The sequence below is a fragment of the Microtus pennsylvanicus genome, chromosome 3 (genome assembly GCF_037038515.1).
Source record: "Microtus pennsylvanicus isolate mMicPen1 chromosome 3, mMicPen1.hap1, whole genome shotgun sequence".
NCBI classification, from domain to species: Eukaryota; Metazoa; Chordata; class Mammalia; order Rodentia; family Cricetidae; genus Microtus; species Microtus pennsylvanicus.
In genome coordinates, this window is record NC_134581.1 from 10135260 (window position 1) to 10160566 (window position 25307).

Here is a 25307-nt window from a genome sequence, read left to right on the forward strand (position 1 = left end):
TAGGATTGAACTCAGGTTTGGTAACAAGTGCCTTTAGCCGCTAATCTCAAAGCTCTAAATAATTTTTGGGTTTTTGTTTGTTTGTTTTAGACTAGGTCTCATTATGTAGCCTGGGCTGGCCTAAGCCCAGGGATTCACTGCCATGCCTTCGGAGTGCTAAGATTAAAGGTGTGCAGTCAATTTGTAAATTTTCATGAAGAGGAATATAGGAATTTTGGATTCTGTCCCTGCAATTTTGCTGTAAATTACTTCAAAAAATGTAAAGTTTTTTTTTTTTAATTACTGTCTTTATCATTGCTCATGCACAAATTTCTCCAGCATACTCCGCCTTAGATGCAATGCATCCTCAACCTGACATCTCACACGATTTACAAAGAGTCCCCGGCATTCTTATTAACTTTATCTATGCAACGTCTTTTAAAATCTTAAAGGTTAGTGCCATTGCTAATCCCGCAGCCTCAGTTGTTCAGGGCAGGCGTGGTGGCGAATGTCTGTGAGTCTCAGCAGTAGGGAGGGGGAGGACTTGGAGCAAATTTAAAGTCAATCTGGACGATGTAGTGAGTTTAAGGCTAGCTTGGGCTATAGCAAAGAGAAAAAAAAGAAAACGCACCCCAATTCGGATGTGCTGAACAAGAAACTAGTGGAGCGCGGCCCATACATCCTTCAAGTGATTGCAAACTTTCTTTCCTTTCAGAGATGGGGTCCCATGTACCCCATGCTGGCCTGGAATTCCCTCAGGTTCTCCTGTCCACCTCTCAGACTCTAGGGCTGAGCGCCTCCCCAGGACACACCCATCTCGGTCCCCGGGCGGGGAGGCCTGCCGGACGGGGCGGGCCACGGCCGGCGTCCCCGCCTCCGCTCCCGGGCCTGCCGCGTCGCGCGTCCTCCGCTCCGGGCTCGGGTCATCGGGCCACGCGCGATGGGGTCCCGCAGCCCTGCGGCCGCGTTGCTGGTGCTGCTGAGTGCCGGGTGCGTGCTGCCACCGGGGCGCGCACAGTACGAGCGCTACAGCTTCCGCAGCTTTCCGCGGGACGAGCTGATGCCGCTCGAGTCGGCCTACCGCCACGCGCTCGACCAGTACAGCGGCGAGCACTGGGCCGAGAGCGTGGGCTACCTGGAGGTGAGCCTGCGGCTGCACCGTCTGCTGCGCGACAGCGAGGCCTTCTGCCACCGCAACTGCAGCGCGGCTACGCCCGCTCCCATGCCCGCCGGCGCTGCCGGCCACACCGAGCTGCGCCTCTTCGGCGGCGTGCTGCGCAGGGCGCAGTGTCTCAAGCGCTGCAAGCAGGGCCTGCCCGCCTTCCGTCAGTCGCAGCCCAGCCGCGCCGTGCTGGCCGACTTTCAGCAGCGCGAGCCCTACAAGTTCCTACAGTTCGCTTACTTTAAGGTATGTGCGCTCGCCCCACCCAGAGCCCCGCCGCAAGAAGCCCCGCCCACAAGCCAAGCCCCGCCCCTGAGCCCCACCCGCCCAAGCCCCTTCCGACTGAATTTCGAACAGACCCCCCCACCTTAAATTCCGCCTAGATGCCGGGCGGTGGTGGCGCACGCCTTTAATCCCAGCACTCGAGAGGCAGAGGCAGGCGGATCTCTGTGAGTTAGAGGCCAGCCTGGTCTACAAGGACAGGAACCAAAAGCTAGGGAGAAACCCTGTCTCGAAAAATCCAAAAAAAAAAAAAAAAAAAAGAAAGAAAGTTCCGCCTAGCTGACCCAGCTTCCAAACCACAGCCCCGCCCAGCAGACCTGCAGTCCGGGTAGCCACGCCCTCAGAGGAGCTCCGCCCCATTAGAACCCCGCCCATCACCAGTTCTGCTGAGGGCCCTTCCCACTGTCACCCTCTCTCAAACTGATCATGGTCCCCATCTTGTCCCAAAACCCACCTCAGCTGAGCCCCGCCCAGTTGAGCTCCCTGCCAGTTCCCGGAGCCACACTTCACCTCCTAACCTCTCCACCTCTACAGTAGGGTCGGCTCCACAGAGCCTTGCCTCCGGGCTGCCCCTGAGCCCCACCTCACCAGGTCTCCCTCCACACCACCCCCAGATTCCACCTTATTCCACTGAGCATCTCCCCACCGAGCCCCACCCTTCTGAGCACCCACCAGCAACATCCCATATCGGGCCTTTTCTAGATCAGCCTTTCCTTTAACGTTGAGCGTCAATCCTTTGAATTAAAATTTTTTTCTTTATTTATATTTTTATGTGTGTGTACCATGCCACATATGTGTGAATGCCTTTGGAGGCCAGAAGAGGGCAGCGGAGCTAGAATTAGAGGAGGTTGTGAGCCACCCAATGCAACCTGAGTGCCCTTCCCCACTGAGATAATGGCTTCAATCTCCTTCCCGCAGGTTCTGCCACACAGCTCTTTCAAAGCTCTCCAAATCCTGCCTTGTAGGTGGAGTTTTTCTTTGGAACCACCAACTCGCCAAATAACAACACAGAGACTTTATTATTAATTGTAAATGATCAGCCAATAGCTTAGGCTTATTGCTAACTAGCTCTTACATCTTTTTAAAAAAGATTTATTTATTCATTATGTATACTGTATTCTTCCTGCACACCAGAAGAGAGCGCCAGATCTCATTATAGATGGTTGTGAGCCACCATATGGTTGCTGGGAATTGAAATCAGGACCTCTTAACCTCTGGGCCATCTCTCCAGCCCTAGCTCTTACATCATAAATTAACCCATATTTCTTACCTATGCTCTACCACATGTACTTCTCTTTGCCTCTCCTCAAGATTCTGCCCTTCTTCCCCACATTCTTTTTTTTTCCTGTCCATAAGTCCCGCCTAACCTCTTCCTGCCCAGCTATTGGCCATTTAGTTCTTTACTAAACCAATGAGAGCAACACAAGTTCACAGTGAATAAAAACACTGCCTTTCCTCATCTTAAACATGAAAATCCCCCCCCCCCTTTTGAAGCGTGGTCTTATGTAACCTGGGCTGGCTTCAAACTTGGTACATAGCTGAGACTGAATCTGGATTCCCCATCCTCCTGCCTGCTTACTTCTTGTACGCTCCACCCCTCCCAGCGCCTTTGAAAATTGTCGCAGCCTCTTCTAAGGTGGCAAATATGTCTTGGGATGCCCCAGCAAAGTACCTGGAACTGGAGAAAGGGCTTCATAATGTGGCCTGCTGTCTGGGGACAGGCTTCTCTCTGCTCACAGAAGTCTGTGCCCTGTGGTTCACCAGGCTCGTCTCTGTTCCTTCTCTGTTAGAATTTAAAGCACACAGTTCACTGCCTCCTCTTTACGGCTGCTTAACTTCTGCCTGTGATTGCTTGCTAAAAATAGCTACAAATTGCAGTTCCCTGCCCTTTAAGTCCTTGCTTGGGAGGTTGGAATGCTGGACAGAAAGGCCTCAGCTTGTTGGGCCTTCACCGAGCGTGGCCGAGAGAAAACTCCTAAAACCCAGTTTCTGCTTTTTCTGGTTAAGAAGGCTATTTTATTTTTTGCTCTTATTCATTTAGTGTGTGTGTGTTCATGTGTGTGCGCACAAGGGGCACACACTGTTCCTGTGTGAAGGTCAGAGGACAGCTTGTTGGGAGCCTGCTCTCTCTTAGCATGTGAGCTCCAGGCCTCAAACTTAGTCACCCCAGTTTGGTGGCAAGCTCCTTTACACACTGAGCCCTCTTGCTGGCCCTTGTACCTCAGCCTAGGCCTCCGCCCAAGTCCTATCAGCCACAGGCCACACTGTCATTCTCTAGGTGGCAGCCTACACCTGGGAGCCTGCCCTCCTGTCCACCCACCCCTCGCCACGGGAAACCACCATTGTCTCTGATGACTTGCTTCAAATTTAGGGGCATTCTGGTACAGATGGATGTCACCTTTTCTAACCTTATTCTCAAGAATTTGATGGGTCTCACAAGTTCTCTCTCTGTCTCTGTCTGTCTGTCTCACCCTAACCACCATCCCTGCCTCAGAGTGTTCCTTTGGTAGGCTGAAGGAGGCCTTATCTGCACGCATGATGGGGACCCTTCTCTCTGCCAGGATTCTGTCAACAGGGGACTCTCAGGTTGTTATGTGTCCCCAGAGGGAGGCTGGCTCATCACCATCTGCCTGCCTGTGTTAGTTGCTCCTCTGGTTACTGCGACATAATGCCCAACAGAGATACCTTAAGGAAGGCCTGTTTGGCTCACAGTTTGAGGGTAGAGTCCACCATGGGGGAAGTCAAGGCATCAATGCATGAGGTGGCTGCCCACAATGTGTCCCCAGTCAAGAGGCAGAAAGAAATGCATGCCGGTGATCAGCTCACCTTCCCTATTTTAAGTCTGGGAACCCAGGCTGTAGAATGGTATTTACCCACAGCTGGTGGATAATCACAATTAAAACTTCACGTAGATAACTTCTCACCAGCATGCTGAGAGGCTCATCTCCTCCATGGTTCTGGTACTAGATTCCATCATGTCTGAGATGGAGGTTTATTATCACACTGTGGCCTAAGGTCCCCCCTCCCACCCCTCGGCACACCTGCCTGTCCTGGTAATACTGATCATGTGGTCAGCTGTAAACCCAGGGCTCCGGATCTGCCTGTTTCCGCAGACTCTGGATGAACTAACTGTCACCGACCTGATCTCTGAAAACAGTGCCTCCTTATAGGAGATGCCTCATGAATATTGTGGAGTATTTGTGAAGTAGGTGAGCCAGAGAGAGGGAGTCGGGGTCCCTGAGAAGGGAGGCAGACGGTTCTGTGAGAGATCTGGAAATGGTGCTTGACAGGTTGCCGCAGAAGAGATGGTATGAGGAAAATTTATCAAGACGGTTGTTTCTCGAAGTGCATGCAGGTGCAGGGACCCACAAGGGATTTTTCATCCCCCAGCGTAGAGCCACTCAGTTGTACCCAACCCTTTGCTGGAAGGAGCGAGGGAGTGAGCAGTTACTTAGGAGTCAGGAGGAGTGATCATGTAGAGAAGGCCACCTTGACAGGATGTGTGACCTTCAGTTTGAGACCATTGCAGTCAGGGGTGGCCGTAGGGAGAGAGCCAGAAGATGGAAGAGACTACACCCCTCCCTTTTAGCTTCCCATTGGGCTCCTCCTGGGGGACCCCTGTGGAAGCCAGAGAGCCTGGGGACTGCTGTCAGTGCCACAGAGGCCATCCTCCTGGGACCAGGATGGTGGGGACCGTGGAGAGTAAATGAGGAAAGGTATAATGAAGCCATCGCACGGTCACCTTCTGGGAACAAAGGCTCATCAGAATGACTGGCCCAGATCTTGATAGGTCTTGAAAAGTCATTGACCTCTTAACCAGAAGTGTTATTTGGTAAGAAGGAACTAAGGGCTCCCTGAAGAGGCTGGGACTGTAGCTCAGCCAGTCGAGTACTTGCCTGGCTTGCAACAGTCCTGGGTTTGAGCCTCATCAACACATAAACCTGGCTGTATTCCTGGATGCCTGTGATCCAGGCACTGGGGAGGTAAAGACGCCTCAGAAGTTCAAGGTCATCCACAGCCTTGAGGCCAGCCTGAGCTGCTTAAGACTGGGTCAGGAGAAAGGAAGGAGAGGGGGGGGGGGGAGAGGAAGGAAGAGCTGATGAAGCTCTCAGTTCTAAAATGCAAGGTCCAGCATGTGTCTGAACCGTGATCCTCTCGCCATACGCTCAGGCCAATGACCTCCCGAAGGCCATTGCTGCGGCTCACACCTACCTTCTGAAGCACCCTGATGATGAGATGATGAAGAGAAACATGGCCTATTACAAGAGCTTGCCTGGAGCTGAGGACCACATTAAAGACCTGGAGACCAAGTCATACGAGGTACTCGCTGGCTTCACCCCGCAGTTGGTGCAACAGGATATGTTAAAGGAGCATGTCTTGGGGAGCAACTAGCATCGTTTTTCCTTTTAATTACATTCTAATTATTTAAAGAGAGAGAGAAGAGGTGTGTGTGTGTGTGTGTGTGTGTGTGTGTGAGAGAGAGAGAGAGAGAGAGAGAGAGAGAGAGAGCGCACTTGTGTGGACGTCAGAGGACAAGGCATAGTTCTCTTCTTTGACCAGGGGGGTCTGGGATTTGAACTCAGGTCCTCAGACTTGGTGGCAAGTACCTTTATCCACTGAGCTTTCTTGCTGGCCCAGATGCTGATGTCTAAAGAATGCTCTTGTTGTTTTCAGTGATATTTATTAGTTATGATGGTAGGAAACTGGCTGAGCACAAAATTCCCATGAAGAAAAAAAATCAACAAATTGGGGACGGTGGTTTTGCCTGTAATCCCAGGACTTGGGAGATGAGGCATTGATGACGGCTGTGGGTTCAAAGCCTGGCGGAACTACATGTACCGCCATGCCCTTTTATCTAAGCGTTAATGAACTTTACATAACTCAGTGATCCCAGACAGCTTCATGTGTCATGTGACTGCTACAGGCTACAAAGAGAACGCGAGGAGTTTCTTTGTCACCCAGCCTGACAAGTTTCCTTCTGTCTCTTTTCATTCTGGCTGTCACCCAGCCCCTGACTTCTGGGAATCATTGATCTGATTTCTTTTACTGTTTCCTTGGTTTGATTTTGGTTTCATTGTCAAATACTTGCAGTATTTTAAGTTGAACAAAGAAAGAAATAGAGTGATTTGGGCTGGGGTATAGCTCAATTGGTAGAGTGCTCACCTAGACACACAAGGCCCCGAGCTCAGTCCCCAGTGTTGTATGAAACAGGATGTGATGGTACATGCCTGTGTTTTCTTGGGCTGGCAAGATGGCTCACTGGGTAAGGGTTTTTGCTGCCGAGCCTGAGTTTGATTCCCGAGATTCACAGGGTGGTGGGAGAGAAATGTCTTCTAAACTGTTATCTGACTCTTTAAGTCCACACTAAATAGTAAAAATAAGTTTTTAAAAAAGTGCCGGGCGGTAGTGGCACACGCCTTTAATCCCAGCACTCGGGAGGCAGAGGCAGGCGGATCTCTGGGAGTTCGAGGCCAGCCTGGTCTAGAAGAGCTAGTTCCAGGACAGGAACCAAAAAAGCTACAGAGAAACCCTGTCTCGAAAATAAAAAAAAAAGTTTTTAAAAAAGTGGTTAAGGTCATTCTCAGCTACTCTGGGAGTTTGAAGTCAGCTTGTGCTACCCTGGGTTCTGTTTTTATAAGAATGTACCTCTGGTGAGCGTATAGGCAAATCCACACTCATGTATATGGTGCCTGGTTTGTACCGAGTCAAGGGTCATCCAGGGCTGATGAAGCGTGGCTCCGTAGGGGTCATGATTCTTTGGGCAGGACAAGCGTGTCTCCTGCTTGCCAGGAGGGGCTTCACTGCATCTCCTTGTGTTCCAGAACCTGTTCGTCCGTGCGGTGCGGGCCTACAATGGGGAGAACTGGAGGACATCCATAACGGACATGGAGCTGGCGCTCCCTGACTTCCTGAAAGCCTTTTACGAGTGCCTGGCAGCCTGCGAAGGCTCCAGGGAGATTAAGGACTTCAAGGACTTCTACCTGTCCATCGCAGGTTGGTGGTGGGCGGTGCCTGTGCTCCAGAAGCCTTGATTGGCATCTGAGGAACACTTTTTTTTAAAAGTATGATTATTTATTTGTTACCCTTAAAGACTTCTTTTTGACTGGACCCAGACTTAGGAGCAGAAGTCCTCAGCGAGGACAGCCTACGTCTCTCGGCAATCCATTCCTGGCCCTTTTCTTTGGCATCCTGCATTCTATTGGCCAAAAGTTTAGCATATTCTGCAGCCTCCTCCTTGTTTTTGCTAGTGCATTGCTTCTTCGGAGCAGCACATCAGTGTTTGTGCTGCAGGACACACGGAGAAACGAGACACTGAATTTTGGGCGCTTTGGTCCTGGGCTTCTTGCTTTCTTTGTTTAAGGGCTCTCTGACAACGTACTAGGGACATCACCTTTACAGAGATTAAAACGCTTTCTGATTCTGCAAGCTCTGTTAGGTCCCAGCCGATGCGGCACAGTAGTGTCTGTCAGTCCAGGAATATTCTTCTCTCCTTTTCTTACAATAACCATGTTGAGAGCACTCAGACCGGCATCCACAATCCATCCACGAACAGACCTGTGTGCTTCCTCTCTCCGGTTCTCCTTGCTCTATAACAAGAATGCCCTGTACTCAACAGCAGGCACACTCTGCCATGGCTCAAAACGCCTTGCTTCATGGGAAAGCCTTGTCTGTCATTCTTATCACCGAGTTGGACCCCATGACCTTTCCGCTCTTCACCGAGAGCATCAGCAGCTACTCCCGTGGCTGTGTGCTTCTCACAGAACGTTTGCGTTCACCATCCACGTCACTGAGTTTCTGACAGCTGGTGGCAGGGGATGAGATGACACACAGCCGGCTTCCCAGGAGGCGCCACGAAAAAAAGCAAGGGACACTTTTTTAAGATAGGAAAGACATTTGTTTTTGACAAGGTCTCACTGTGTAGCCCAGGCTGGCCTGGCTGTGTAGACTAATCTGGTCTCAAACTTAAGAAATCTTCATGCCTCTGCCTCCTGAGTGCTGGGAATAAAGGTGTGGACCACTGCACTCAGTTTAGTTTGGCTTTTGACTACGGTGGAGTTCTTAGAAGGTGGGCATGCTTGCTTTTTTCTTTATTGATATCTGAATGAGTCTTTCCTCAACCTGTTCTCCATCTCCATGCTCTCTTCTGAAATCATTGGTCATGACTTCACTGTGTTTTTGATTTTCACTGTGTTTTTCATTTCTAGCATTCTGTCCTCCCCATTCCCACTTCCTTGAGAATTTCTCATCCATGTTGCTTCCTTCTTTCTACATTACCAACTTTCTTTCTTTTCCTTTCTTTTTCTCTTTTTATTTTGTTTTTTTTTTTTTGAGACAGGGTTTCTCCTGGAAACTCCTTCTGTAGACCAGGCTGGCCTCAAACTCACAGAGATCCTCCTTCCTCTGCATCTCAAGTGCTGGGGTTAATGGCATGCGCCACCACCCCCGGGGCCACCAACAATCCTTTACAGACATTTAGACTAATTAATTTGTAAGTATTTCTCATTTGAGCTGGGCATGGTGGCACTCACCTTTAATCCCAGCAGCAGGGATGCAGAGGCAGGCAGATCTCTGTGACTTCTGGGACAACCAGAGATACAGAGTGAGACCCATTCTCAAAAAAATAACAACAAAAACAAACAAATGAGCAAGATTATTTGGTTTCTGACAGTTTTATTGGGAGTGCCCATTTTTGGCAAGAGCACTAGAAGTAGTCTCAGAATGTCACACCCAGAGATGTGTGATGTCTTTACTCTCTTATAGAAGGTGCCATTTAGCCATTTATTTTATTTTTTTTATTGCAATTCTGGGGATTGAGCCTAGGGCCTCACATATGTTACAGGAATGTTCAACCCTGTCCCTAGCTCTGTCCCTAGCCCAGCCAGGGCTGTTCATTTTTAAGCATTTAGTTAGTGTTCTCTCTGTCTGCTGAGCAGGGCTGGCATTCTCTCCTGACTTCCTGATGTTAACAGTCAAACCTAAGGACTTCACATTCCTTAGATGCCTCTCCTCCTCATCCCAGCTCTGCCCTGATGGAGGAGGGTCATCTGTCTATGTGTTACTTTCATTGGTTAATAAAGAAACTACCTTGGCCCTTTGATAGGACAGAAAATTAGATAGGCAGAGTAAACAGAACAGGATTCTGGGTAGAAGGCAGTGAGGAAGACGCCATGAGCTCTGGCCCAAGATGGATGCAGGTTAAAATCTTTCCCGGTAAGTCACCACCTTATGGTGCTATACAGATTATTAGAAATGGATTAATCAAGATGTGAGAATTAGCGATTAAGAGGCTGGAACTAATGGGCCAGGCAGTGTTTAAATGAATACAATTTGTGTGTTGTTATTTCGGGTGTAAAGCTAGCCATGCAGGAGCCGGGCGGGACAAAAAGCAAGCCTGCTCACCTCATCTCTACACTGCCCCTCGAGATTCTCACCTCTATCATTTTTTGTCTGTAAAGTTTACGCATACATAAGTATTTCCCTGTGTTTTGTGTGTTTATTTTACATAGAGGTGGCCATAATATGTTAGGCTCTCTTCCTGTTTTCATTTTTGCATTTCACACATTCAATTCCATACATAGAATTTATATTATTTTGGGCTTGGGGTGTAGCTCTCAGTTAATGAACTTACCTAGCATGCACAAGGCCCTGGGTTCAACTCACAGCTCTGCATTATCTGGTCTTGGCGGTGCTTCTGTTGTCTCAGCCAGGAGGATCAGGAGTTCAAGGCCTTCCTCAGCCACACAGGAGTTTGAAGCCAGCCCCGGGCTACATGAGCACTGACAGTTTGCTATTGTTGCCTTTGTGGCCTGTCAGGCCAGCCCACTGCCACCGAGCTGCACTCCTGACCGGGTTTAAACTGTTCAGAAAGTGGCGCTGCTTGCTGCTGAGGAGCCATCGTGTCTTGACAGAGCTCCATTGCTGTTCATATTAATGTACATTAGCATTCTTTGGCCATTACAATATTTTGGTTATAATTTTGTCTTTGTTTTGTGTTGAGGGGTGGGGCTCCAGCGCTGTGGCACACTTGTGGTCAGATGACAAGTTGTGGATGTTGGTTCTCTCTACCCACTATGTGGGTCCCAAGGATTCAACTTAGATCTGCAGTCTTGGTGGTGGCCTCTCTAACTACTGAGCCATCTTCTTTGCCTCAAGCCCCTTTTGGCAGTTCTATCCTAGGTGTTTGTCATTTTCTTTTGATCTTAAGACACTTTGAATATTAAAGATGGATGTCCCTTGATTTATTTAATTTATTATTTTGTTTTTATGTCTATCAGTACTTTGCCTGCATGTGTGTCTATGGACTACATATGTGCCTGGTGCCTGTGGAGGCCAAAAGAGGGTAATGGGGTCCCCTAAAACTGAGGTTACAGGTGGTTGAGACCCACCATGTAGTATGGGGATCTGAACCTGAGTCCCTGGAAGAGCAGCCAGGGCTCTTCACCGCTGAGCCAGCCCTTAGCTCCAAGTTCTTTATTTTAAATGTATTCTTTTTTTCTTTTACCTGTATGTGTGTGGCAGACAGAGATAGACCGAAGGTAGGAAGGGGCTGGGGCTGAGTTAGTAGTGGTGGAAGACTCGCTGCTGAGAGTGTACGAGGCCTTGGGTGTCATCCCTAGAGAGGGAGGGGAGGGGAGAGGAGGGAGAGAAGGAGAAAGGTTGAGACTGTTCTGAGAATTCGTATCTGTTTTGCAGACCATTATGTAGAAGTTCTGGAATGCAAGGTTCAGTGCGAGGAGACCCTCACCCCGGTCATAGGCGGCTACCCCGTGGAGAAATTCGTGGCCACCATGTACCACTATTTGCAGTTCGCCTATTATAAGTGTAAGTAGCCCCACGCAGGACCTTGAATGAGGTCCCAAGACTGTCCTGTTACCAGCTATGGTGGCTGAGAAGGCTCATTAAGGCCATGTACATTCTGTCCGCGAAGAGGCCTTTGGCTCCGATTAGAGCGGAGACCCTGAGCCTCAAGGCTTGACTCCTGTTCCCTGGGAAATCTTTGCTCTCCAGGGATGTAGATAGGTAGTGTAAATAAAAATTAACATTTATTGAACGTAGGTGTAATTTACCTTGAAACCTTCACGCCCAAACTGTGTGGGAAGAGCCTTGAAGTTCAGGTTTTAAAGTTGTTGTGATGGAAAACAACCACTAGGTGGCACAATTGAGCCATCTTCAGCTAGGTCATTCCTGCCAACCAGAATTTTGTTACCTAATAGAAGTGGCCACGAAGGTGCCTGAATAGATACCCTGGGTTTTGTGTCTCATTTCTGCTTTGCCTGACTCCCCTCCCTCCCAAGACAATGCCACTCTGCAGAGTCCTTATGTTGATGGTGATGTGGGGGTCTAGTTCTGAGCAGTGGGGCAGGAGCAGGAGATGGCAGGACAAGGTAACCTTTGACTCTTCCTGTCTTGAGGGCCTACCAATGGTTTTTCTTGTTGGTTTCTGCAGTTTGGAGTCTTAGTGTTACCTATCATCTATCTATCTATCTATCTATCTATCTATCTATCTATCTATCTATCTATCTATCTAAACCTCATCTATCAACCAAGTCTCATGTAGTCCAAGCTGGCCCCAAACTCACTGTATAGCCAAGGATGGCCTTGACTGTGGAGCCTCCTGCCTCCACCTCCCAAGTGCTGGGAATATGCTGTTATGTGTGGTTTGTGGAGAACTGGGGATGGAAGCCAGAGCTCCATGGATGCTCAGAAAGCATTCTACCAACTGAACCATACCCCCAGCCCTTCGTTATGCCTTTCACATATGGTTTGGTTGGAGGAGGGCCCACCTCCTCTCGTATTATTGTCCTAGCCTGGTGGGACTCAGGAACTCAGCCTCCAGAGGGAGGCGCGTAGTTAAACAGCCTCTGTCTTCCTCAATCCTAGTGTGACCCAGGCCTTGAGACCCACCTCCTGCGACCAGCCCTGATTGTCTGAAATCAGCACAGCCTGAGGGTGGCTCGACCAGCCCTGATTGTCTGAAATCAGCACAGCCTGAGGGTGGCTCGAGGCCTCTGCCTCCTTTAGCCTGTGCCCTACTCGCCTTCTGAGGTCAAGGGTTTTCTAGAGGAGAGCCTGGAGGAAAACCTTAGGCCTGGTCTCTTCCTGGAGGAAGGTTCTGGGGTAGCCCCAGAGCTTGCTCACCTGCCTAGCGTCTTCTCTCTGGTTCCAGTGAACGATCTAAAGAACGCAGCCCCCTGCGCCGTCAGCTACCTGCTCTTCGACAAGGATGACAAGGTCATGCAGCAGAATCTGGTCTACTATCAGTACCACAGGGACAAGTGGGGCCTCTCGGACGAGCATTTCCAGCCCAGACCCGTGAGTGTCCCACACCGGGTCCCACTCCTTCCTTCCTCCTTCAGGAGACTGCCTTGCCCTTCAGAGAGAGAATCAGTTCTGAAATTAAAGAACTCTCTCTGCTTCTGGTTACCGTTGGTTTCCCCTGCCCCTCTTGAATCGGGCCCTGATTCTGTAACCCTGGTCGACCCAGAAGTCACTGTGTAGACCAGGCTGTTCTTGAACTCACAGAGACCCTCTTGATTTGGCCTCCTGACTGCTAGGATTGGAGGCTTATACCATCATACCCTGCTGAATGTTGTTATATTTTTACTTATTTATCGTGTGTATGTATATGGTCCTGCGCATGCAACAGCGATGCATGTGGAGCTCAGCTCCCTCCTTCCACATGTGGGTCCCAGGGATTGAACCCAAGGGGTCACGCTTGGTGGCAAGCTCCTTTACCCAGTGAGCCATTCTCCAGGGCCCCACAGCTTTTTAATTTCTTCTCTGAGTCTCTTTATTTACTTATCCACACAGCCTGCACTTATTTTTTATTATTATTTTTTGTTTTGTTTTGTTTTTGAGATAGGGTTTCTCTGTGGTTTTGGAGCCTGTCCTGGAACTAGCTCTTGTAGACCAGGCTGGTCTCGAACTCACAGAGATCCGCCTGCCTCTGCCTCCCAAGTGCTGGGATTAAAGGCATGCGTCACCACCGCCCGGCCCACTTATTTTTTTTTCAGATTTATTTATTTATTTACTTATTTATTTATTATGTTTTACAATGTTCTGCCTGTATGTATGCTTGCATGTCAGAAAAGGGCTCAGATCTCATTACAGATGGTTGTGGTCACCATGTGGTTACTGGGAATTGAACTCAGCGCCTCTGGAAGAGTAGTCAGTGTTCCTAACCTCTGAGCCATCTCTTCAGCCTTTCTTCATTTTTTTTTTGGTACAAAATTAGGATTCTACTACACGTGCTGTTTTTGTAACTTACTTTGTCGGCCCCGGTCATCCCTCTCCCTGTACCTCCTCCTCCTCCCCCGCCACTTTTATGGTGTTAGAAGCCAGGAGCTCTCACGTGCTAACCAGGTGCCCCGCCATTGAGCCACTTCCAGCCCTTGGTCTTTAGAGTTTTGCTGCCTAGCCCAGGCTGGTCCCAAATTTGCAGTCCTCATGCCTCTGCCTCTGCCTCCCAAGTGCCAGGTTATAGACTTTTATGGATGAACCATCACTTAATTCCTTTGGCAGATAAATGTGAGGCTTTATACCTATTGTCAGGGGGTTAATTATATGTGACTTAAAATATATTTGTCACTTTTGGGCATGGTGGCTTATGACTGTAATTCTAGCACTCTGGATGCAGAAGCAAGAGGACTATCGTGAGTGTGAGGCCAGGCTGGGCTACAAAGCAACACCTGTCCCAATAAAACTGAAACCCAGACTAGATTTTCATAGGTAAATCTTCCGCATATCAGTTCCTTGCTGATCACACATGCACACATTTACTCAGTTGCTCCTTTTTTTTTAAGCTGTGGGGATCGAACCCAGGACCTTGTGTGTACCGGTCAAGTGCTCTACCACTGAGCTTCACTCCCAGCGTTCTGTGTTTTGGTTTTGAGACAGGGTCTCATATAGCACAGGCTGGCCTTGAACTTGCTAAGGATGATTCTGAACTTCTTCTGGCTTCACTTTCCAAGTTCCAGGATTACAGCCATGCACTGCCACAGTTGGTTCATACCGTCCTGGAGTGGGTCCCAGGGCTTCGAGCATGCCAGGCAAACATGATACCAACCACGCCCAGACCCTTCCCCCATGCTAAGAACCGTGATATTGTCTATATCTGTGTCCATAGTGCAGGGTGTCGGGTACATTCCCATCTGCACAGCCTTTCCATGTCCGCTCGTGAATGCTGTACTCCATGCCAACTTGCTGTCGGCTCTCAGACGAGAAACCTGGTCGTCTAATGGTTCTCGCTTGTGTCCGACAGGAAGCAGTGCAGTTCTTTAACGTGACGACGCTCCAGAAGGAGCTCTATGGCTTTGCCCGGGAACACCTAATGGATGATGATGAGGTAAGAGCTTCCGTGCTCTGCATGCGTCTGCCTGAGAGAGACCATGACTCATGTCTCTGTCAGAGTCCCTCGAAGGCTGAGTCCTTCCTCAAGAAACAGAAGGGGCCCTCGAGGAATCAGCTGCTGTGGGGGTTTTAATGAAAGCCTGGGCTCTGGTGTGGAAAAGTCCAGCTCTCTAGGAGGCCAAGGCTGGGCTGCTATTTCTTCTGTGGGGGAAATGCGCTTGGAGTATGCACCAGATGCGCGTACACGCACGTGCATGTGTTGTAGGTTGGGGGCACTTGTCGCTGCTTGTGTGGGGTTAGAGGACAACCCTGTGGAGTCAGTTCCTTCCCTCCACCTTTGTGTGGGTTCCAGGGATTGAATTCAGGTCACCAGACTTGCAGGGCAATTACCTTACCCACGGAGCCATCTTGTTGGCCCCTCCACCTGATTTCTTGAAGCAAAGTCTCTTGCAGAACCCGGAGTCTATTCATTCAGCCAGCATGACCAGGCGGCAAGCTCCTGGGTCCGCCTTCCTCTGTCGTCCTCCCCAGTGTCGAGGTGACAAACGTGTGTGCCTTGGCGGTATTTGCATGCAGACTGGGGATCAGAACTCAGGTCCTTAAGCCTGGGCAACAGGCATTTATCCATGGAACCATCTTTTTAAGACAAGGTCTTGCCATGTGCCCAGGCTAGCCTCAGCAGTGATATGTGGCCCGGGCTAGCTTTGACCTGCCCTTTCTCCTGCCCAAGTCTCAAGTGCTAGTGAATATGTGTGCCTCACCGTGCCATGTTTTTTTTAATTTTTATTTTTTTCATTTTTTTTTATATATGTGTGGGAGGGCCAGGGGCATGGCACAGCCCCGTATGGAGGTCAGAGGACAGCTTGAGGAAGCCGGTTCTCTCCTTCACCACCTGGGGGCCAGGGATTGAACTCAGGTCGTCGGGCTCCACAGCAAGCACCTCTACCCACTGAGCTATCTCACAGGTTCCCACACCGTCATTTCCAGTGTCGTTTCACTTGTTCCGCACGCTGGAGACACTTTGCATCCCGTCCCATTCTCCTTCCAGGTTATTATAATTATGTCCTTGCTGCCAGCAGTTCATCTGTGGTGGCAGCCGATTCCCTGACTGGATCTCCCTTAGCCAGCCCTTTGTTTGTTGGAGGTGTTTTGTGTTTTGAGACAGTGTCTCGTGTAGCACAGGCTGGCCTCCAGCTTGCAGTGTACCTGAGGATGACCTTGAACTTTGACCCTCCTGCTGAGACCTCTCAAGTGCTGGCGTTGCTAGCATGTACCACCATGCCCAGGGTCAACCCGGGGACCTGACACACGCCAGGTGTGCAATTACCTACTGTACGGCAGATACCTCTTCTTGACGCATCCTGACTGAGTGGAGGGGCATCCGGGTCACAGAGAAGCCATCTGTGGATACCCCTATAATTTATTTAGATGGATGCCTTTGGAAGGAACTGGAAAATGCTTTGTACAAAAGCTGGGAACTTGGTGTGTTTGGAGCCAGAAGAGATCTGGGAGCTGGTACTGCCCTGATCCTTCACATCCTGGGAGAGCCTGGGGGAGGGGAAGCTCAAGGAGATGCTGGGCCAGGCCCAGAGGCTCTGTGCTGCCTCTTCCCTGCTCCTCTCCACCTCTGAGGGAGACGGGGTCAGGGGAGTTTCACCGTGCTGATTCACATGGCCATTGCCACTAAGGAAGGAAGCGTCAGCCCTTTGTGAAATAGGAGCGACCATAAGTTATGAGAACGGAACACCAGTTGGGTATAAAAGTGCTGTACCAGTGAGGAAGTGGGGACTGGGGACATAGCTCAGTAGTATCGCATTTACCGACGATGCACAAAGCCCTGGGTTCAATCCTCAGGGCTGCTAAATAAATAAATGATGCTCAGGCCTGCACCTTAGATTGGGTCTCCTTGAAGAGTGTCCCAGGGATGTGCTCAGAGCGAGTTTGGCTGTGGTGGTGTGGGAAGTGTGGGCTGCTGGTCAAAGCAGAAAGTGCCAGTTCCTGAGGCAGAATTGAGGAGTCTGGGGGCAGTTAGAAGGACGCCCAGAGCAGTGAACCCTCTGGAACCTTTCAGAGTGGTGGCTCGACGACCTACATGAAACGGGTTGTTTTTGGGGTGGCAGGTTGGGTTATCTGTGGGGTGGCTGGTCACTTGACGCTGAGGTCACACGGGGTAGAAGATAAGACTCCGTTCAGTGAGAGGACTCGGGTCATTTGGGCTCTGAGCTTCTCCCAGAGCCCACAGCCAGTGGTGGCCTCTTGGATGCCTTTCCTGCCATGTGGCCCTCCTAATGTGTCTGCCCTCTCTTCCAGGGAGAGGTTGTGGAATATGTGGATGACCTCCTGGAGATGGAAGAGGCTGGTTAGTCCACAGCAACTACAGAGACTTCTCTTTGTGTTCCTTCTTCAAGTGCCTGGGCTGTTGATACCTCAGAGCCTCCCCCTTTAAAGGCAAGGGGAGCCACCATCCCTTTACTACACGGAGCCAGGGTCCAGCCTGCCCTCCCTGTGTTCACACCTGTCCACCCAACTGCCTTCTCTGTACTCGCACTCGTCTTCATGGTCATGTCTCCCCAGCCATCTTCCTCTCGTTCCCACCTGTCTTTCTGTCCACGTACACCTCCCCGTCCTCCCATCTGTCCTCCCCATGGTCATCTCTGTCTTCCCTCTGATCCCTCCCGTTTCCCCCATGTTCAGAAAGACAGTCTTCTGTGGTCTGTTTTTTTTTAATCCCTAAAAAAAAAAACAGTATTATTTTTTAAGTAAGAAAAACACTAAAAGATGATAAATATATTTGAAGAATTCTTTGGTCTCTCTGGTCTTCCAGATCTCGTCTCCTTCACACCACTTGTTAAAGATGAAAGATGGCAGAAGATGAAGGCCAAGCTGCCTGGGACCTCATGATGGTCTTCACTTGGTCTGACTCAAGTGACGCCTGCACCATTGAGAGACAAATTAGTAGATGCACAGAAGAAGGCGTAGGCCCAGCTCCTTTGAGTCTTCAGACTATAATGGGTTTCAGTGCCCAGTTACAAGTCCCTGAGTTAGAAAGGGGCGGGCTCTAGTTTAGTTTGCTCTTCTAAGGGTTGTTGCGTTCCTATCCTGCATCAGGGGCCTTTAACCCACAGCAGAGGTCCAGTGCAGAATACCCAAAGGGAAAGAAAAGCCTTCTCCTCTTAGTTTCTGGTCCGGGAGCGGGGACAATACACCGACACAGCAACTTAGCCAGGGTTTTTTCTGCCTCACAGCTGGAGGGTGGATTCCATCATGGCAGGGGAGCCAAGGCGGCAGGAGCCTGAGATAGTTGGTCACGTCACACCTGTAGACTGTGAACGCTGGTGTTTAGCTCACGTCCTTCCTGGCTGTCCTGGAACTAGCTCTGTAGACCAGGCTGGCCGCGAACTCAGAGATCCGCCTGCCTCTGCCTCCCGAGTGCTGGGATTAAAGATATGCGCTGCCACCGCCAAGATCACTTTCTTTTTTATTATGTCTGGGCTCCAGCCCCAGGAATGGTGCTGCCCACACATAGGGTGGGTCTTCTCACCTCAGGGAATGTAATCTAGGAACTTCTTCACCGACGTGCCCAGAAGCTCTTCTCATGGGCGATTCTGGATCCTGTCAAGTTGGTGTTCAATGTTAACCACTATGCTGCTTTCTCAGTTTAGAATCTGCAGGAAGAGGGACATTCATGGGTTTGTCGGAGCCAGTATGTCCTGGGTGTGGGATGCTGGCTGGGGAGAATGAGGCAGGGAATGGCAGGAGTTGGAATGAGGGGAAGTGAGACCAGACTCACTGAGAAGGTGATGCCGAAGCCAGGGCTTTGTGGCATCAAGGTCTCAGGATGTAGCATTCCGGATCCAAGGAGGAATAGGGGCAGAGTGCCTGGAAGGAAGGACACTGAGATAGGTGTGATTGGGAAATGGCAGGGAGGCCAACTAGGCAGGCACGTGGGCTGGATGTCATCAACTTGACAAGATTTAGGGTCATCTGGGAGACAAGTCTGTAGGTGTGCCTATGAGGATGGTTCTGTAGGTAAACTGAGGTAGAAAGACCCACCCTAACTGTGCATGGCTCCCTCCTGGGCTGGGGCCTTAGACCCAAGAAAGGAAGAAAGAGGGGGCTGGAGAGTTCCAGGGTACCTGACACCTTCACATCCATGCACATAAAATAAAAGTTAAATAAACCATAAAAAATAAAAAACAGACAAGAAAAGAAATGAAGAAAGTGAGCTGGGTACCAGCCTCCTCTCTCTCTCTGCTTTTTGAGCTAATTGGGGATGACCAGCTGCTGCCTCCCATCCCTTTTTCCCACAGTGGAGTGTATCTTCCTAAACTGTAAGCGGAAATAAACCCTTTCCCCCTAAACTGCTTCTTGTCAGCAGTTGGTCACAGCCCCAGGGGAGTAGCTAAGTGGGTGGGGGAAGGACCTGGCATGGGGCTGGCGGCCTGACGTTGGTCTGGGAGGCTGCAAATAAGATTGGAATACTCAAAGGGCAGCGCCTGAGGCGGGGACCCCAGCAACATGGTCTTCCTTTTTCATCTATGTGGATGTGTGTGGGCACGTGCATTCCGTAGCAAGCATGTGAAGGTCAAAGGGCAACCTTGGGTGTGGACTCAATGTCCCTCTTGTTCACTGTAGTCCACTGTAGTTCGTCTGTAGTCCAGGCTAGCTGACCCAGAGTGGGCCCAGCGATTCTTCTGCCCCTGCCTTTTCCCTATGCCTGGCATAGGAATACTGGGGTTACAGATGTGATTCTGGGGGTTTGAACTTGGGTCCCCATCATTGTGAGGTAAATACTTTACCCACTGACCATGACAGCCTGTTCTAGGGACGTTTTGGCAACCTTTAATGGCTGGTGATTGCTGCTAAGGACTTTTCTCTTCAAGAGAAGCCACAGGTCTGTCATAGCCAGCATGCCTGGGGTTCTGGGGTTCTGTGAGTGTCTGGGATATCCACCTACCAGTGAGTCCCAGCATGTCAGTAGCACACAAAACCATCAGTGACAGAGGGCTGTATATGATGAGAGGCTGCCTTGGGGAGCCGAGAACAGAGCCCAGGGCCCTGCAGGAGATGAGGAAAGACCAGAGGAGCTAGCCTTGGGCCAGAGAAGGCCAGGAGGATGTGGGGTCCTGGAACCTGAGTTTTGTTTTTTTGAGATAGGATTTCTCTATAGCTTATAGCTTTGGAGCCTGTCCTGGAACTAGCTCTTGTAGACCAGGTTGGTCTCGAACTCACAGAGATCCACCTGCCTCTGCCTCCCGAGTGCTGGGATTAAAGGTGTGCACCACCACCGCCCAACAGTCTGAGCTTTTTTTTTTTTTTGTATTCAAACATGTAAGCCACTTGTCTAGTTTGGGACCTTGTATGTGTAGTAACAGGCACAACATTTGCTGACCATTACAGATTGAAAGCACACAAAAGACTCTGCATTACGCGGGTTAACCGAGGCAGGAAACCACGCATGGGTGGGCACGGTAGCTCAGGTGGTAAAGTGCTTGCCCTGCCAGTGTGGGGGCTGGAGTTCCAGCCTCCAGAACCCACCTTAAAACAACAGCAGCTGGTAGTGTAGCTCGTAGGTACAGGTGTTCAGTTCCCCGGACAGTCGGCGAAGGTTCGAGCCAACTGCTGCAGGCTGTCCTCTGACCCTCACCTGCACCACACACGCTAACTAAAAATGTTAAAGAACAAAAGCTGGGCATGGAGGTGGGCTGGGGACAAAGCTGACTTCTTCAGGCCAATGAGGACCCTGTATCAAAAAAAAAACAAAGATAAATAGGACCTAAGGAATGACACTTGAGGTTCTCTGGCCTATACACATGTGTTACACACACACACACACACACACACACACACACACACACACACACACACGGCTTTTCCCAGCTTTTTTATTTCCTAGGATATATTTTTAACCACTTGGGAACTCAACATCCACTCCTGCCCCTCTTAGAGCCACCCCAGGTAAGAGCCACCCCCAAGAGCCACTCCCTCTAAGAGCCACACCCCCTAAGAGCCACTCCCCCTAAAAGCCACTCCCCCAAGAGCCACTCCCCCTAAAAGCCACTCCCCCCAAGAGCCACTCCCCCTAAAAGCCACAGGATGGGACTTGAGCATTTACGAGACCTCAAAGCCTGCCTCCACAGTGCCACACTTCCTCCAACAAGGCCACACCTACTCCAGCAAAGCCACACCTCCTAATAGTGCCGCTGCCTTTGGGGACCATTTTCTTTTAAACCACCACAAGGCGTTTTGCCTTTGTGTATGTGTGTGTCAAGTGTGCGTACCTGAAGAGGCTAGAAGATGCCCTGAAACTAGAATTACAGACAGTTGTGAGCCACCAGTAGGTGCTGGTAATAGAACCTGTGTCCTCTGGGAAAGCGGCCAGTGCTCTTGACTGCTGAGCCTACTCTCCAGGCCTGAAGGATTATTTTAGCTGCTGTAGGTGGGTCTGATCCACTGTGGGTGGAGCCATTTCCTGGGCAGGTGGTCCTGGCTGCATAGAAAGCCAATCAGGCGTGAGTCTGTGAGTGGACCAGCAAGCTGTGATCCTCAGTGATTCCTGCCTGCGGGGTTCCGGCTTGAGTTCCCGCCCTGCCTTCCGTCAAAGGTGGATGGTGAGAACATCACAGGATGGCATGTTCTCCTTCTTCAGCTTGCCCCATCCACTCTCCTACCAGAGAAGGAGGATGGGGTTGAGAGTCACGAGGCGGGGACACGACCCTGCAAGTACAGTATAGACGCTGCCCCAGAGTTCCAGAGTCTGCACAGAGAACCCAATAGTTGCTGAATTTGCTTTAAGGCTGTAGTTTTCCTGCCAGTCATGTGATAAAGGGAAAGGTGACATCTGCAGGTGCTCACACTTCTCTATGTCCCTTAAAGTAGCCACCTGGTCCTTGTTTTTGGGGTCAGGGTGATTTGATGAATTGAATTGGAACCCCTAGAAGTCGGCCTCCCAACCCAGCAATGTATGTGCTCTCTGGTGACAAGATGGTTGACTTAGACAATGCTGTAATTTGAATTGCTAAACTTTGTGAATTCGAGGCAGGGTATCTCTCCGTGTAACTCAGCCTGGCTTGGAACTTGCAATGTAGCTCTGGCTGGCCTGGGAAGTTGTACTTCTTGCCTTAGCATTCAGAATGCTGGGATGTTAGGCACGTACAACCAAACCCAGTGTAATTATTTTATTTCAAAGGAAGCCAAATCTTTTCTCTTGAGAAAATAAACGTGAACTTGTTCCTTGGTATCTACCATGCAATCGCTCGGTGGCTCAGCTCGTGCCTTCCTGCCTCTGGTTCTTGGAAGAGCCTAGACAGTCTCTGCATTCCATAGGGCCAACATCAGCTTGGTCTATCTTTTGGAAAAAAGTTTTCTTTTAAAGCAAGCAGTTTAAGTTTAAGGGACTTTCCATGTCTGCCCCGAGATGCCTTATTTGTCCTGTGTCCCACAGCACGGAGCAACGGCTATCCTGTGGCAACCCCACCACAGTGGGGCATCTCTCCAGCTCTAGGAACCTCCAGCAGTCTGGGTGTCACAGCTCTCCAGAGGTCCGAAGGGCTGTACTTGGGGTCACTCAGACTCAATGTGCAATATTTTTGTTTTTTGAGACCTAGAGCCTTACTTTTATAGCCCAGGTTGGTTTTGAACTCATGACAATCCTCCTCTTTCAGCCTTCCCAGTGCTGGGATGATGGGAGCGAGCCTCGCACCAGCCTTAGACTTGACTTGCAGAGAGGAAAAATGCCAAGTTCGTGTACAGACATGCATGTAAGGCTGACCAACAGCCTACCAGATTCAAAATTATTTCTTGTTTTGAGTCAGGGTCTCATTATGTAGTCCTGCCTGGCCTAGAACTTGCTATGTAGACCAGGCTAGCCTCAAAGTCAGAGATCCACCTGCCTCTGTCTCCTGAGTGCAGAGATCAAAGGTGTGCACCAAGACACCTGATTACTTGATTACTTCTTCTTCTGCTTCTTCTGTTTTTTTTCTTTTTTATTTCGTTTTTTTCTTTTTTTTTTAAACAGGGTCTTAGACTCTCTATATAACTGAAGGTGACCTTGAACTCCTGATCATCCTGCCTTTAGCCTCCCAAGTGCTGGGATTACAGGTGTGAGCCACCATCGTTGGAGTAGCAGGAATTTAGGAAAGCATGTCAGGGAGGACAGTAATGGGGATTGAACCCAGGGCCTTGTGCATGCTAGGCGAACACTCAGCCAGTGAGCTACATTCCCAGCCCAGACCACTAGGTTCAATACCCAAGGCTTTCTGGGTTAAGGCATCCTGATGAGCACTACGTGGGCTCCACACACCTCTGGGCTCCAGGAGAGCGGTTGGGAATATCACCCACAAAGGCTGCCTCAGGAAGGAAACCTGTGCTCTTAGGAGCCCTTATTAAAGGAACGTTAAGCACAGAAATGTTAGTGAGCCCAACCCGGTGGCAAACAGAAAAAGATCTGTTAGATTGTCAGTGGGCAAGGGTTTATTATAGCCACCGGGGGAATAAACAGTGGCCGGTTTCTGCCAACTTTTATGGAAATAACGTTTTTTAAGTTTTAAATGTGAGCTGCAAACCAAAGCTACTTCAGTTTTCTTTTTTTAAAAAAATTCAATACTTAAACTGTGGGGAGAAGATGGATTGGCGCCAGAGAAAACATTCTCACTTAATAGTGTTTGAACACGGGATGGCAGCGCAGTTTGTAGCGAGGCTGTGAGAAGAAACCACAGCTAATCGTTCATCGCAGCTGTCTGAACTCTTGATCATCTGCCATCCCCCAAACAGCGACTTCATTTTTCTGGTGACTCCAGACTTGAATGACCTAGTGTGGAGAGGAGAAACTATGTACAAGGGGGTGGGGTGGGGGGACCTTAAGTGAGCCTCAGTCAAAAGGTTTATGTATTGCCCTTCCTGTCTGCAGCCAGGGGCAGCACCACTCCCCATGTCTGTCTTTGGAGCGTGTTCCTGCAAGAACAGACACCGGGGCAGCTCAGGTTTGCAAGGGCTGGTCCGCTCACACCCCAGCGAGGGCCAGCAAGGCGGTGCTAGTGCTTTTGAAAAAATTCTCTCGGTAGCACATAAACAGCTCTTACATAGCGAGCGCCTCAGACCATCTGCCGCAAATTCCTGGCTTGGGTGGCTTGTGGCTTTGGTTCGGTACCTTCTTGGAGCTGGCACTCAAGATTATCCGTGCCTCAGTTTACAAGAGCCGTAAGCTGTGGTGGTCCGAGCTTGCAAACAGGATGTTGAACCAGGAGGGTCACATGTTCGAGGTCAGCACTGGGAGTTTTAGGCCAGCCTGGGCTAAATAGCAGGACTGTGTCTTGCAGAAAAACAAAGGGAGGCTTGATGGTTCAGTTGTGACCGTGCAAGTCTGAGGACCTCAGCTTGATTGCCAGCGGTGTATGAGAAAAACAAACAAAACACAAATAAACAACAACAACAATCAGATGTAGTGGTGTGCAGTAATAATCCTAGCACTGGGGAGGGAGAAACAGGGACCTCTGTGGGATTCCTGGGCCAGCCTAGGTCCCAGTAAAAGACTCTGTCCCAAAACACAGCTCCTGAGGAACGGCACTTAAGGTTGACCTCCTCCTGCACAGTGTACACACACAAAGGAGAGGGATTATTAGTAAATACGGCCAGTACATGTAAAATAGACTTTCATTTCCCACAAAGATGGTGAGCAATAGCTCCAAATGTTATTTCTGGCCCTGCCTTCCTCTTGAGTTAGGGTGGTATGTTCAGTCTGTGTCTCGGAGGAAACTAGAATTTGGAAAAATAGTTGGGAAAAGAAGCTTTTTTTAAAAAGCTACTTAAAAAGTTTTGTTTTGCTTCCTTCCCATTTTCTCTTCCATCCCATGGGCTCGGGGATCATAGCCACACCCAGTCATTCCAGGACACGGCTGCAGTGAACTCCTTTCTCTCAAGTCCATGAGATTTCTGATATTCACCTACCAGGGCAGAATCTTCACAGAAGGACCCCTGGGTCTCCCAAAGTCCAGGTGGCCTCCCTACAGAGCCCTGGACTGGCCAGGATTGGGTGAAGCAGGAGAGGCCCATCCCTCTCCCTGGGAAGACTTCTGGAGGAGATCTGCAGTCCAAGGACCCAGACACTCTTGGACATGAATGCCCATGGTGACTGCTTCATGTATGTCACTGAGAGGCAGTGGAGGGGACAGAAATGAAAAGCAATGAGCGGAAGGAATAAAGAATTAGCCGGTACAGAAACAAGGGATGCTGGGCATGGTGGTGCATGGCCTCAAGCCTACCATGCAGGCTGAAGCAGGAGGATTGTGGTTTGAGCTAACCTTGAACTACATTGCAAGACCTTAGCATCTCGTTTTAGAGGTGGGTCAGGCAGTGGTGGCACACACCCTTAATCACAGCACTCAGGAGGCAGAGGCAGGTGGATCTCTGTGAGTTCAAACCCAGCCTGGTCTACAGAGTGAGTTTCAGGACACCGCTGCCTGGCCCATCTCTATTTTTTTTTTTTAAATTTAGGTTTCCTCTTTCCTTATTTATGTCTTGATAACCAACTCTCTCT

General features: G+C 49.9%; 2 protein-coding genes and 1 pseudogene across 2 annotated transcripts in view; 1 reads left to right on the forward strand and 2 right to left on the reverse strand.

Moving 5' to 3' along the window:
• Glb1 (galactosidase beta 1) overlaps positions 1-3185 on the reverse strand; it is a 96162-nt gene extending 92977 nt beyond the window's left edge. The window contains exon 1 of the mRNA XM_075964274.1: positions 3096-3185. Within this exon, the coding sequence (XP_075820389.1) occupies positions 3096-3119 (24 nt within the window). The 5' untranslated portion in view covers positions 3120-3185. The remainder of the gene's footprint in view (positions 1-3095) is intronic.
• On the forward strand, positions 822-17580 carry Crtap (cartilage associated protein). The gene is made up of 7 exons (XM_075964278.1): positions 822-1387; positions 5594-5743; positions 7246-7417; positions 11117-11245; positions 12591-12736; positions 14685-14768; positions 17084-17580. The coding sequence occupies exons 1-7, from the start codon at positions 920-922 to the stop codon at positions 17135-17137; spliced, it is 1203 nt and encodes a 400-aa protein (XP_075820393.1). The 5' UTR covers positions 822-919; the 3' UTR covers positions 17138-17580.
• On the reverse strand, positions 7496-9828 carry LOC142846662 (small ribosomal subunit protein eS6-like; annotated as a pseudogene).
• Positions 17581-25307: the final 7727 nt, after the last annotated feature.